The 13,264-nt window shown below is 46.4% G+C and overlaps 1 protein-coding gene across 1 annotated transcript in view; it reads left to right on the top strand.

The window, feature by feature from the left end:
* Positions 1–9,893: 9,893 nt before the first annotated feature.
* LOC139403957 (calcium channel, voltage-dependent, beta 2b) overlaps positions 9,894–13,264 on the top strand; it is a 92,489-nt gene continuing 89,118 nt past the window's right edge. The window contains exon 1 of the mRNA XM_071147168.1: positions 9,894–10,137. Within this exon, the coding sequence (XP_071003269.1) occupies positions 10,120–10,137 (18 nt within the window). The 5' untranslated portion in view covers positions 9,894–10,119. The remainder of the gene's footprint in view (positions 10,138–13,264) is intronic.

Below are 13,264 nucleotides of genomic sequence, written 5' to 3'. Positions count from 1 at the left end.
ACCATGCGATTATCTGAGGACAGTGCCCGATATCAAAATACTTTTTCAACCAGCACCGGCTTCACAAAAATCACAAATAGCGATAAAATAAATCACTTACCTTTGAAGATTTTCCTCTGTTTGCAATCCCAAGGGTCCCAGCTACACAATGAATGTTCGATGAATGAATGAATGAATGCCATTGATTTCAGTAATCCACTCCTTCTACATGCATACAAACTTCGTTCAAACAAGTCAAACAATGTTTCTAATCAATCCCCTAATATGTAAATAAACAATCATATTTCAGACGGAAAGAATGGTGTTCAATAGAAAAGAAAAATAACAAGGAGGGCGCCCTCGTTCAAGCATGCCAAAAGTCTACCTGTCCTGCCTCTTAAGAACACCTTGGATAAACTACAACTACTTGTTCGTTTTTCAAGAAACAAGCCTGATACCCTGTCTAAAGACTGTTGACATCTATTGGAAGCCATAGGGACTGCAATCTGGGAGCTATTTTTTGTATATCCCATAGCATTGCATTGAAAAGGCCTGTGACCTCAAAAGGCCTGTGACATTGCCAGTTTGTCAGTGCATGCTCGGAGTACACATCCTGGTAATCCATCTGGCCCTACAGCCTTGTGAATGTTGACCTTTTTAAAGGTCTTACTCACATCAACTACGGCGATCATGTCGACCGGAAACTGCTGGTGTTCTCATGCATTGGTGTTGCTTGCCTCGAAGCACGCATAGAAGTAATTTAGCTCGTCTGGTAGGTTTGTGTCACTGGGCAGCTGAAGGCTGGTCTTCCCTTTGTTGTCCGTAATAGTTTGAAAGCCTTTCCACATCTGACACGTGATGGAGCCAGTGTAGTACGATTCAATCTTAGTCCTGTATTTACGTTTTGCCTGTTTGATGGTTTGTCTGAGGGCATAGCAGGTCGAAGCCCAGTCCGTTACTCCTGCCCCAAACCTATACCCCAGCTATACCCCAGCTCCAGTCCTATATTTTTTTTTTAACCTTTATTTAACCAGGCCCACCAGGCCCAAAGCCCATTGAGACCCAGAGTCTCTTTTTCAAGGGAGACCTGGCCAAGAAGGCAGCAACAATAAATACGTTACTTAATTAAAACAATTAAATTAAATACAACAATACAATACAACAAAATGATCCAGCCTAAAAAGCATTTACACTCCTCTGTAACAGAGTCTCCCATCAATATTTTAAATTCATTCAGTGGCAATAAAATATCTAGATGAAGCATGGATTGCAGACTATTCCATGAGTCTGGTGCACAAGAAGAGAAGGCAGTCATGCCTAATACTGTGAATGTCCTGGGGACTTTAAGTAGCAACCACCTAGCAGAACGGGTCTGGTAACTGCTGGTGGTGAAGGAGGCCAGACTACAGAGGTAAAGAGGGAGTTTACCCAAAAGGGCTTTGTAGATGAACACATACAAATGTATCTTTCTGCACACATAAAGTGAGGTCCAACCTTCCATTTGGTACAATGTGCAATGGTGGGTGAGTGACTTGGCATTTGTAATAAAGCGCAAGGATGCATGATGAACAGAGTCCAGTCTATGTAAGATGGAGGAGGTTGCATGCATATGCAGCAATAATATATACATATACAGCAATAATATAATCAATTACAGAAAGAAAATGGCCTAAACAAGCTTCTTTCTAGCCATAAGTGGGAAGCAAGCCTTATTACGAAAATAAAAACCCAATTTCAATTGAAGCTTTGTCACAAGATTATCGACATGAACTTTAAAGAACAACTTGTCATCCAATCGAATATCTAGGTATTTGTAGGATGACACTTTTTCAATGGATAAGCCACCTGATGTGACAATGCTAACGTTCTCTGACAGATTTCTACCTCTGGTAAAGGTCATGCATTTAGTTTTTTGTACATTCAAGACCAGTTTGAGACCATAAAGGGAGGCCTGCAGTGACTGAAAAGGACTCTGGAGCTCTTCAACAGCCTGAACCAGAGAAGGAGCACATGAATATATGACTGTATCATTTGCTGGTTGCATTCCATTTCCCAAATCATTAATACAAATTGAGAACAACACAGGAGCTAAAATAGAACTCTGGGGCACACCTCTATTAATCTCTAGACAGCTAGACTTGTGATTGTCAGTATATACACATTGTGTTCTGTCAGAAAGATAGTTCCTAAACCAATTTACTGCCCCTTCACTGAGACCAATGTTTCTGAGTCTAGCTAGCAACAATTCATGGTCAACTGAGTCAAAGGCCTTTTGATAAATACACAAACAGAGCAGCACAGTGTTGCTTTTTATCAAGTGCATTAATGATGTCATTTGCCACTGCCATAGCTGCAATTGTGGTGCTGTGTCCCAATCTAAAGCCAGACTGAACCCTGCATGTTCATTTCAATGAAGAAGTTTTTAACTGTGAGTTCACTAGGGATTCATAGACTTTGGCCAGGATAGGGAGTTTAGAGAGAGGACGATAGTTATTAGCTTCTGAGGGATCTCCACCCTTTAGCAGTGGGAGGACATACGCTGATTTCCAATTGCTGGGTATGGAATTGGTCAAGAGACTCAATTTTAATATGTGAGCCACAGGTTCAGTAATAATACCAACTGCTATCTGGTCCAGGTTGTCTGGACCTGCAGACTTTTTAGTGTCACTTGCGATCACTACACGCAGGTTAAAATATCAAAATAATCTCCGAACCAATTATATTATTTTGGGGACAGGTCTTAAAGCATTAAACATTTATGGGAATTTAGCTAGTTAGCTTGCACTTTCTAGCTAATTTGTCCTTTTTAACTAGCTTGCTGTTGCTAGCTAATTTGTCCTGGGATATAAACATTGAGTTGTTATTTTACCTGAAATGCACAAGGTCCTCTACTCCGCCAATTAATCCACACATAAAACGGTCAACTGAATCGTTTCTAGTCATCTCTCCTCCTTCCAGGCTTTTGCTTCTCTTGACTTTATATTGCGATTGGCAACTTTCATAAATTATGTGCATTACCGCCACTGACCTTGTTCGTCTTTCAGTCACCCATGTGGGTATAACCAATGAGGAGATGGCACGTGGGTACCTGCTTCTATAAACAAATGAGGAGATGGGAGAGGCAGGATTTGCAGCGCGATCTGCATCAGAAATAGAACTGACTTCTATTTTAGCCCTTGGCAACACAAACGCTCGTTGGCGCGCGCGAGTAGTGTGGGTGCAATAATTGAATAACATAGATTTCTACATTTATTTTGCAACATTTATTTGTCTAGCCCAGCTGATTTGTAGGGGTCCAGATTTTGCAGCTCCTTCAGAACATCAGCTATCTGGATTTGGGTGAAGGAGAAATGGGGAGGCTTGGGCAAGTTGCTATGGGGGGTGTAGAGCTGTTGACCGAGGTAGGGGTGGCCAGGTGGGAAGCATGGGCAGCCGTAGAAAAATGCTTATTGAAATTCTCAAATATCGTGGATTTATCGGTGGTGACAGTATTTCCTAGCCTCAGTGCAGTGGGCAGCTGGGAGGAGGTGTTTTTATTCTCCATGGACTTTACAGTGTCCCAGAACTTTTTGGAGTTTGTGCTACAGGATGCAAATTTATTTTCGAAAAAGCTAGCCTAGTCTGCTTGAAAAAGCTAGCCTAGCCTGTTTGAAAAAGCTAGCCTTTGTGTCTCCCGAAGCTGAGGGCGGTCTGTAGCAGCCGACTAGTGATGTGGGAGTGTAACGCTTCTCATTGGTGGAAGGAGAGGAGGACCAAAATGCAGCGTGGTAAGTGTTCGTCATATTTTAACTGAAAAAACTGAACACTACACAAAATAACAACGAAGAGAAAAAGAAACAGTTCTGCCAGGTGAATAGACACTAAACAGAAATTAAACACCCACAACCAAAAAGGGGAAAACAGGCTACCTAAGTATGATTCTCAATCAGAGACAACGAACGACACCTGCCTCTGATGGAGAACCATACCAGGCAAAACACATAGAAATATAACAACATAGAAAAAAGAACATAGACTAGGTGGTGGTCCTAGGGCTCAGGTCCTCCGAGAGAGAGAAAGAAAGAGAGAAAGAGAGAGAGAATTAGAGAGAGCATACTTAAATTCACACAGGACACCGGATAAGACAGGAGAAGAACTCCAGATATAACAAACTGACCCTAGCCCCACCCCCCCCCCACACATAAACTACTTAGGCCTATATCCCAGCTCCAGCCATATAGCCCAGCTTCAGTCCAATACCCCAGCCCCATACCCCAGCCCCATACACCAGCTCCAGTCCTATACCCCAACTCCAGCCATATGCCCCAACCTTATAGCTCAGCCCCAGTCCTATTTCCCAGTCCTATACCCCAGCCCCAGTCCTATACCTTAGCCCCATACCCCAGCCCAATGCACCAGCTCCAGTTCTATACCCCAGCCCCAGTTCTATACCCAGCTTCAGCCCAACACGCTATCTTCAGTCCTGTATCCCAACTCCAGTCCTATACCCCAGCTCCAGCCTCAAGCACCAGCTCCAGCCTTACACCCCAGCTCCAGTCCTATACCTTAACCCCATACCCCAGCTCCAGTCCTATACCTTCCTACACGCCATCTTCAGTCCTGTATCCCAGCTCCAGTCCTTTACCCCAGGTCCAGGCTTACACCCCAGCTCCAGTCCTATACCTTAGCCAAATACCCCAACTCCAGTCCTATACCCCAGCTCCAGCCTTAAGCATCAGCTCCAGCCTTACACCCCAGCTCCAGTCCTATACCTTAGCCCAATACCCCAGCTCCAGTTCTCTACCCAGCTCCAGTCCTATACACCAGCCGTAGCTCTATATCCCAGCTCCAGGCCTATACGTAGCTCCAGTCCTACACTCCAGCCCATGTCCTACAACAAATCCCTGTAACCCAGCTTCAGTCCTATACCCCAGTCCTATACCCAAAAACCATTCCCATACTCCAAATAATTCCTATTCCCACGGCACTAGTTCTATACCCTAGCTCCAGTCCTACATCCCAGCTCAAGTCCTATACTTTATCCCAATCCCAATATCCAGCTCCAGTCCAATATACAGTGCCTTGCGAAAGTATTCGGCCCCCTTGAACTTTACGACCTTTTGCCACATTTCAGGCTTCAAACATAAAGATATAAAACTGTATTTTTTTGTGAAGAATCAACAACAAGTGGGACACAATCATGAAGTGGAACGACATTTATTGGATATTTCAAACTTTTTTAACAATTCAAAAACTGAACAATTGGGCGTGCAAAATTATTCAGCCCTTAAGTTAATACTTTGTAGCGCCACCTTTTGCTGCGATTACAGCTGTAAGTCGCTTGGGGTATGTCTCTATCAGTTTTGCACATCGAGAGACTGAAATTTTTTCCCATTCCTCCTTGCAAAACAGCTCGAGCTCAGTGAGGTTGGATGGAGAGCATTTGTGAACAGCAGTTTTCAGTTCTTTCCACAGATTCTTGATTGGATTCAGGTCTGGACTTTGACTTGGCCATTCTAACACCTGGATATGTTTATTTTTGAACCATTCCATTGTAGATTTTGCTTTATGTTTTGGATCATTGTCTTGTTGGAAGACAAATCTCCGTCCCAGTCTCAGGTCTTTTGCAGACTCCATCAGGTTTTCTTCCAGAATGTATTTGGCTCCATCCATCTTCCCATCAATTTTAACCATCTTCCCTGTCCCTGCTGAAGAAAAGCAGGCCCAAACCATGATGCTGCCACCATCATGTTTGACAGTGGGGATGGTGTGTTCAGCTGTGTTGCTTTTACGCCAAACATAACGTTTTGCATTGTTGCCAAAAAGTTCAATTTTGGTTTCATCTGACCAGAGCACCTTCTTCCACATGTTTGGTGTGTCTCCCAGGTGGCTTGTGGCAAACTTTAAACGACACTTTTTAGGGATATCTTTAAGAAATGGCTTTCTTCTTGCCACTCTTCCATAAAGGCCAGATTTGTGCAATATACGACTGATTGTTGTCCTATGGACAGAGTCTCCCACCTCAGCTGTAGATCTCTGCAGTTCATCCAGAGTGATCATGGGCCTCTTGGCTGCATCTCTGATCAGTCTTCTCCTTGTATGAGCTGAAAGTTTAGAGGGACGGCCAGGTCTTGGTAGATTTGCAGTGGTCTGATACTCCTTCCATTTCAATATTATCGCTTGCACAGTGCTCCTTGGGATGTTTAAAGCTTGGGAAATCTTTTTGTATCCAAATCCGGCTTTAAACTTCTTCACAACAGTATCTCGGACCTGCCTGGTGTGTTCCTTGTTCTTCATGATGCTCTCTGCACTTTTAACGGACCTCTGAGACTATCACAGTGCAGGTGCATTTATACGGAGACTTGATTACACACAGGTGGATTGTATTTATCATCATTAGTCATTTAGGTCAACATTGGATCATTCAGAGATCCTCACTGAACTTCTGGAGAGAGTTTGCTGCACTGAAAGTAAAGGGGCTGAATAATTTTGCACGCCCAATTTTTCAGTTTTTGATTTGTTAAAAAAGTTTGAAATATCCAATAAATGTCGTTCCACTTCATGATTGTGTCCCACTTGTTGTTGATTCTTCACAAAAAATACAGTTTTATATCTTTATGTTTCAAGCCTGAAATGTGGCAAAAGGTCGCAAAGTTCAAGGGGGCCGAATACTTTCGCAAGGCACTGTACCAGCCACAGTCCTATACTCCAGCTCTAGCCCTATAACCCAGATCCAGTCCTATTATCCAGCTCTAGCCCTATAACCCAGATCCAGTCCTATTATCCAGCTCTAGCCCTATAACCCAAATCCAGTCCTATTATCCAGCTCTAGCCCTATAACCCAGATCCAGTCCTATTATCCAGCTCTAGCCCTATAACCCAGATCCAGTCCTATTATCCAGCTACAGCCCTATAACCCAGATCCAGTCCTATTATCCAGCTCTAGCCCTATAACCCAGATCCAGTCCTATTATCCAGCTCGAGCCCTATAACCCAGATCCAGTCCTATTATCCAGCTACAGCCCTATAACCCAGATCCAGTCCTATACCCAGCTCCAGTTCTAACCCAGGTCCAGCCCTATACCCCAGCCCTATACCACAACTCCAGTCCTTTACCCCAGCCCAATACCCCAGCCCACACACCAGCCGTATACCACAGCTCCAGTCCCATACCGTAGTCCTATAACGAATGCTAACCCCATTCCATACAAAATGTGCACAACCGCGACATTCAAATGAGGCTGCAAAGAAAACTAATGGGACTGTAGCGACTGTGTTGACATCAAAATATGGGGTGTGAACTGCATTTCTATTCAAGCGTTGATTGTCATGGTAATGGCTCTATAGTATTGGATAAAAGTTGAAAAAACGGACCCTCCGACGCTGTACGTTACATCGTGAAGTGTCATGGCGTAACGTACAGCACACATAAAGCAACTAATTCTGTCTTACAGCCTATCTCCTCCAGGTGTAGCACTTCTCTCACCGTTTAAAAACAAGAATGGGACAGGGACAGGGTAAGGGGAATACCTAGTCATTATTTGCATCATCACTGCAAGCTATCATGACTCTCAAAAGCCGCTGTTTACTTCGGAAGATCACTTTAGTACCGCCCAAAAAACCCGATTCAAATTCGACACAAACCTTCAAATAGGTACTTAATGACACATTATATAAACTCTTTATAGGGTTTTAATTTACATTTTAGAGGCAATAAGGTGATAAGTTGGACAGCTCGAGGGAAAAAGCAGTTTCCCCACACGAAATCTCTCCTTCTCACAACCATGCCTTTACCCCAGCTCAAGTCCTATACCCCAGTCCTATACCCCAACCCTATACCCTAGCTCCAGTCCTATAACCAGCTCCAGTCCTATACCTCAGTCCTATACCCCAACCCTATACCCCAGCTAAAGTCCTATACCCCAGTCCTATATCCCAACCCTATACCCCAGCTCCAGTCCTATACCCCAGCTCCAGTCCTATACCTCAGCTCCAGTCCTATACCCCAAACTTATACCACAGCTCCAGTCCTATACCCCAACCCTATACCCCAGCTCCAGTCCTATACCTCAGTCCTATACCCCAACCCTATACCCCAGCTCAAGTCCTATGCCCCAGTCCTATACCCCAACCCTATACCCCAGCTCCAGTCCTATACCCCAACCCTATACCCCAGCTCCAGTCCTGTACCCCAACCCTATACCCCAGCTCCAGTCAAATACCCCAGCTCCAGTCCTATACCACAAGCCTATACCCCAGCTCCAGTCCTATACCCCAACCATATACCCCAGCTCCAGTCCCATATCCCAGCTCCAGTCCTATACCCCAACCCTATTCCCCAGCTCCAGTCCTATACCCCAGCTCCAGTCCTATACCCCAACCCTATATCCCAGCTCCAGTCCTATACCCCAACCCTATACCCCAGCTCAAGTCCTATACCCCAGTCCTATATCCCAACCCTATACCCCAGGTCCAGTCCTATAACCCAGCTCCAGTCCTATACCCCAACCCTATACCACAGCTCCAGTCCTATACCCCAACCCTATACCCCAGCTCCAGTCCTATACCTCAGTCCTATACCCCAACCCTATACCCAAGCTAAAGTCCTATACCCCAATGCTACACCCCAACCCTATACCCCAGCTCCAGTCCTATACCCAACTCCAGTCCTATACCTCAGTCCTATACCTCAAACCTATACCCCAGCTCAAGTCCTATACCCCAGTCCTATACCTCAACCCTATACCCCAGATCCAGTCCTGTACCCCAGCTCCAGTCCTATACCCCAACCCTATACCCCAGCTCCAGTCCTATACCCCAACCCTATACCCCAGCTCCAGTCTTATACCCCAGCTCCAGTCCCATACCCCAACCCTATACCCCAGCTCCAGTCCTATACCCCAACCCTATACCCCAGCTCCAGTCAAATACCCCAGCTCCAGTCCTATACCCCAACCCTATACCCCAGCTCCAATCCTATACCCTAACCCTATACCCCAGCTCCAGTCCTATACCCCAAACCTATATTCCAGCTCCAGTCCTATACCCCAACCCTATACCCCAGCCCCAGTCTTATATAGAAGCTCCAGTCCTATACCCCAGCTCCAGTCCTATACCCCAGCCCCAGTCCTATATCCTAACCCTATAACCCAGCTCAAGTCCTATACCCCAGCTCCAGTCCTATATCCTAACCCTATACCCCAGCTCCAGTCCTATACCCAGGCCCCAGTCCTATATCCTAACCCTATACCCCAGCTCAAGTTCTATACCCCAGCTCCGGTCCTATATCCTAGCCCTATACCCCAGCTCAAGTCCTATACCCCAGCTCCAGTCCTATACCCCAGTCCTATACCCCAGCTCCAGTCCTATACCCCAGCTCCAGTCCTATACCCCAGCTCCAGTCCTATACCCCAGTCCTATACCCCAGCTCCAGTCCTATACCCCAGTCCTATATCCATACCCCAGCCCTATACCCCAGCCCCATACCCCAGCCCCAGCCCAATACCCCAGCCCCATCCCTATACCCCAGCTGCAGTCCTATTCCCCAGCTCCAGTCCTATACCCCAGTCCTATACCCCAGCCCCATACCCCAGCCCCAGACCCCAGCCCCAGACCCCAGCCCCAGACCCCAGCCCCAGACCCCAGCCCCATACCCCTGCCCCATACCCCAGCCCCAGCCCCATACCCCAGCCCAATACCCCAGCCCCAGCCCTATACCCCAGGTGCAGTCCTATTCCCCAGCTCCAGTCCTATACCCCAGTCCTATACCCCAGCTCCATAGAACAGTATGCTGTGCAGAGGAAGCAACAGATGTCTCTCTGAGCCTTTAATTCCACCAAGGCTCTGGAGGGGTGACTACACTGTCTGTTAATACATGCTAGCTGATAAAGAGGCTTATTGAAGCCATTCACACCACTCAGCTCTGAATCCTCAGCCATGCTGCACTTGACCAGGGGTTTGGATTCTGCCCTTGCTCATACAAAGGGCTCTTCTCTCAGGAATCTGTTATGAATGTTATACTTCTATCAAACAACAGTCTCTTTGGATACATTGCACAACAGTAGTTTGTAAAGAAGGAGTTTGTTTTGTGATATATGGGTCCTTGTTTGGACTAAAAGTGATCAGGGAAACCAACGGATATCTCACCCACAACAGACTAACATGCCTCCAAAGAAAAAGGTAAAGTGTTTAGTGTTTGTGTGTGTGTGTGTGTGTGCACAGGGAAGAATAGGATAATGTACCATCTGTTGTGTTGACTGTTAATCCCTTCATCTCTGTGTGAGTCATTTCTGCATGGCTTCTCTGAAACAAACAGGGGGACTGGGTCTATCTGAAACACAGGGTTAGGGTTACTGGGAGGACTGGGTCTATCTGAAACACAGGGTTAGGGTTACTGGGAGGACTGGGTCTATCTGAAACACAGGGCTAGGGTTACTGGGAGAAGGACTGGGTCTATCTGAAACACAGAGTTAGGGGTTAGGGTTACTGGGAGGAGGACTGGTCTATCTGAAACACAGGGTTAGGGTTACTGGGAGGAGGACTGGTCTATCTGAAACACAGGGTTAGGGTTACTGGGAGGAGGACTGGGTCTATCTGAAACACAGGGTTAGGGTTACTGGGAGGAGGACTGGGTCTATCTGAAACACAGGGTTAGGGTTACTGGGAGGAGGACTGGTCTATCTGAAACACATGGTTAGGGTTACTGGGAGGAGGACTGGGTCTATCTGAAACACAGGGTTAGGGTTACTGGGAGGAGGACTGGGTCTATCTGAAACACAGGGTTAGGGTTACTGGGAGGAGGACTGGGTCTATCTGAAACACAGGGTTAGGGTTACTGGGAGGAGGACTGGGTCTATCTGAAACACAGGGTTAGGGTTACTGGGAGGAGGACTGGGTCTATCTTAAACACATGGTTTGGGTTACTAGGAGGAGGACTGGTCTATCTGAAACACAGGGTTAGGGTTACTGGGAGGAGGACTGGTCTATCTGAAACACAGGGTTAGGGTTACTGGGAGGAGGACTGGGTCTATCTGAAACACAGGGTTTGGGTTACTGGGAGGAGGACTGGGTCTATCTGAAACACATGGTTAGGGTTACTGGGAGGAGGACTGGGTCTATCTGAAACACAGGGTTAGGGTTACTGGGAGGAGGACTGGTCTATCTGAAACACATGTTTAGGGTTACTGGGAGGAGGACTGATCTATCTGAAACACATGGTTAGGGTTACTGGGAGGAGGACTGGGTCTCTCTGAAACACAGGGTTAGGGTTACTGGAAGGAGGACTGGGTCTATCTGAAACACAGGGTTAGGGTTACTGGGAGGAGGACTGGTCTATCTGAAACACAGGGTTAGGGTTACTGGGAGGAGGACTGGTCTATCTGAAACACAGGGTTAGGGGTTAGGGTTACTGGGAGGAGGACTGGTATATCTGAAACACAGGGTTAGGGTTACTAGGAGGAGGACTGGTCTATCTGGAACACAGGGTTAGGGTTACTGGGAGGAGGACTGGTCTATCTGAAACACAGGGTTAGGGTTACTAGGGGGAGGACTGGTCTATCTGAAACACAGGGTTAGGGTTACTAGGAGGAGGACTGGTCTATCTGAAACACAGGGTTAGGGTTACTAGGAGGAGGACTGGTCTATCTGAAACACAGGGTTAGGGCTACTAGGAGGAGGACTGGTCTACCTGAAACACAGGGTTAGGGTTACTAGGAGGAGGACTGGTCTATCTGAAACACAGGGTTAGGGTTACTAGGAGGAGGACTGGTCTATCTGAAACACAGGGTTAGGGTTACTAGGAGGAGGACTGGTCTATCTGAAACACAGGGTTAGGGTTACTAGGAGGAGGACTGGTCTATCTGAAACACAGGGTTAGGGTTACTAGGAGGAGGACTGGTCTATCTGAAACACAGGGTTAGGGTTACTAGGAGGAGGACTGGTCTATCTGAAACACAGGGTTAGGGTTACTGGGAGGAGGACTGGGTCTATCTGAAACACAGGGTTAGGGTTACTGGGAGGAGGACTGGGTCGATCTGAAACACATGGTTAGGGTTACTGTGAATTTGGACTTGTCTATCTGAAACACAGGGTTAGGGTTACTGGGAGGAGGACTGGTCTATCTGAAACACAGGGTTAGGGGTTAGGGTTACTGGGAGGAGGACTGGTCTATCTGAAACACAGGGTTAGGGTTACTAGGAGGAGGACTGGTCTATCTGAAACAAAGGGTTAGGGTTACTAGGAGGAGGACTGGTCTATCTGAAACACAGGGTTAGGGTTACTAGGAGGAGGACTGGTCTATCTGAAACACAGGGTTAGGGTTACTAGGAGGAGGACTGGTCTATCTGAAACACAGGGTTAGGGTTACTAGGAGGAGGACTGGTCTATCTGAAACACAGGGTTATGGTTACTAGGAGGAGGACTGGTCTATCTGAAACACAGGGTTAGGGTTACTAGGAGGAGGACTGGTCTATCTGAAACACAGGGTTAGGGTTACTAGGAGGAGGACTGGTCTGTCTGAAACACAGGGTTAGGGTTACTAGGAGGAAGACTGGTCTATCTGAAACACAGGGTTAGGGTTACTAGGAGGAGGACTGAGTAGAAACCAACAAGTTTCGACCAGAGGGATGAAAGAGTTTCTGATGTTAGTAGAGAAATGGAGACAATTGCAGATTTGTTGGCTTTATCAAACTGCATCTCACATTTTTTATGTGACAAATGCCAGCTCTGCCAATTACTGTACATTCTACAGGGCTGTTCCAGTGTTGTATTGCAGTCTACAGTCTACTGTGTTACATTGCAATCTACAGGCTGGGAAACTGTGTTCTATTACAGTCTACAGGCCAGTCTACTGTGTTGTATTACAGTCTACAGGCCAGTCTACAGTGTTGTATTACAGTCTACCGTTTACTGTGTTTTATTGCAGTCTACAGTCTACTTTGTTGTATTGCAGTCTACCGGACAGTCTAATGTGTGTATTGCAGTCTACCGGCCAGTCTAATGTGTATATTGCAGTCTACCGGCCAGTCTAATGTGTGTATTGCAGTCTACTGGCCAGTCTAATGTGTGTAGTGCGGTCTACAGGCCGGTCTATTGTGTTGTATACAGACTACTGTGTTCTATAGCAGGCTACAGGCTGATTCTATTAACCTGAATAGGGCAATCCTCTTAGCGGTTAGGGTTGACTGGGCTTTAGACAGAGATGACTCCTCTTTTCTAGCAGAAATGGAGCAAGGTATCTAGAACATTCTAGCAGAAGAAAGGAAAGACAGGGAAGTGAAGAACAGTTATAACAGTAGTGCGAGAGAAG

Source organism: Oncorhynchus clarkii, unplaced genomic scaffold, assembly GCF_045791955.1.
Source record: "Oncorhynchus clarkii lewisi isolate Uvic-CL-2024 unplaced genomic scaffold, UVic_Ocla_1.0 unplaced_contig_6826_pilon_pilon, whole genome shotgun sequence".
Taxonomy (NCBI): Eukaryota; Metazoa; Chordata; class Actinopteri; order Salmoniformes; family Salmonidae; genus Oncorhynchus; species Oncorhynchus clarkii.
The sequence above is the reverse complement of the archived record's forward strand: the minus strand, read 5'-3'. Positions and strand labels throughout refer to the sequence as shown.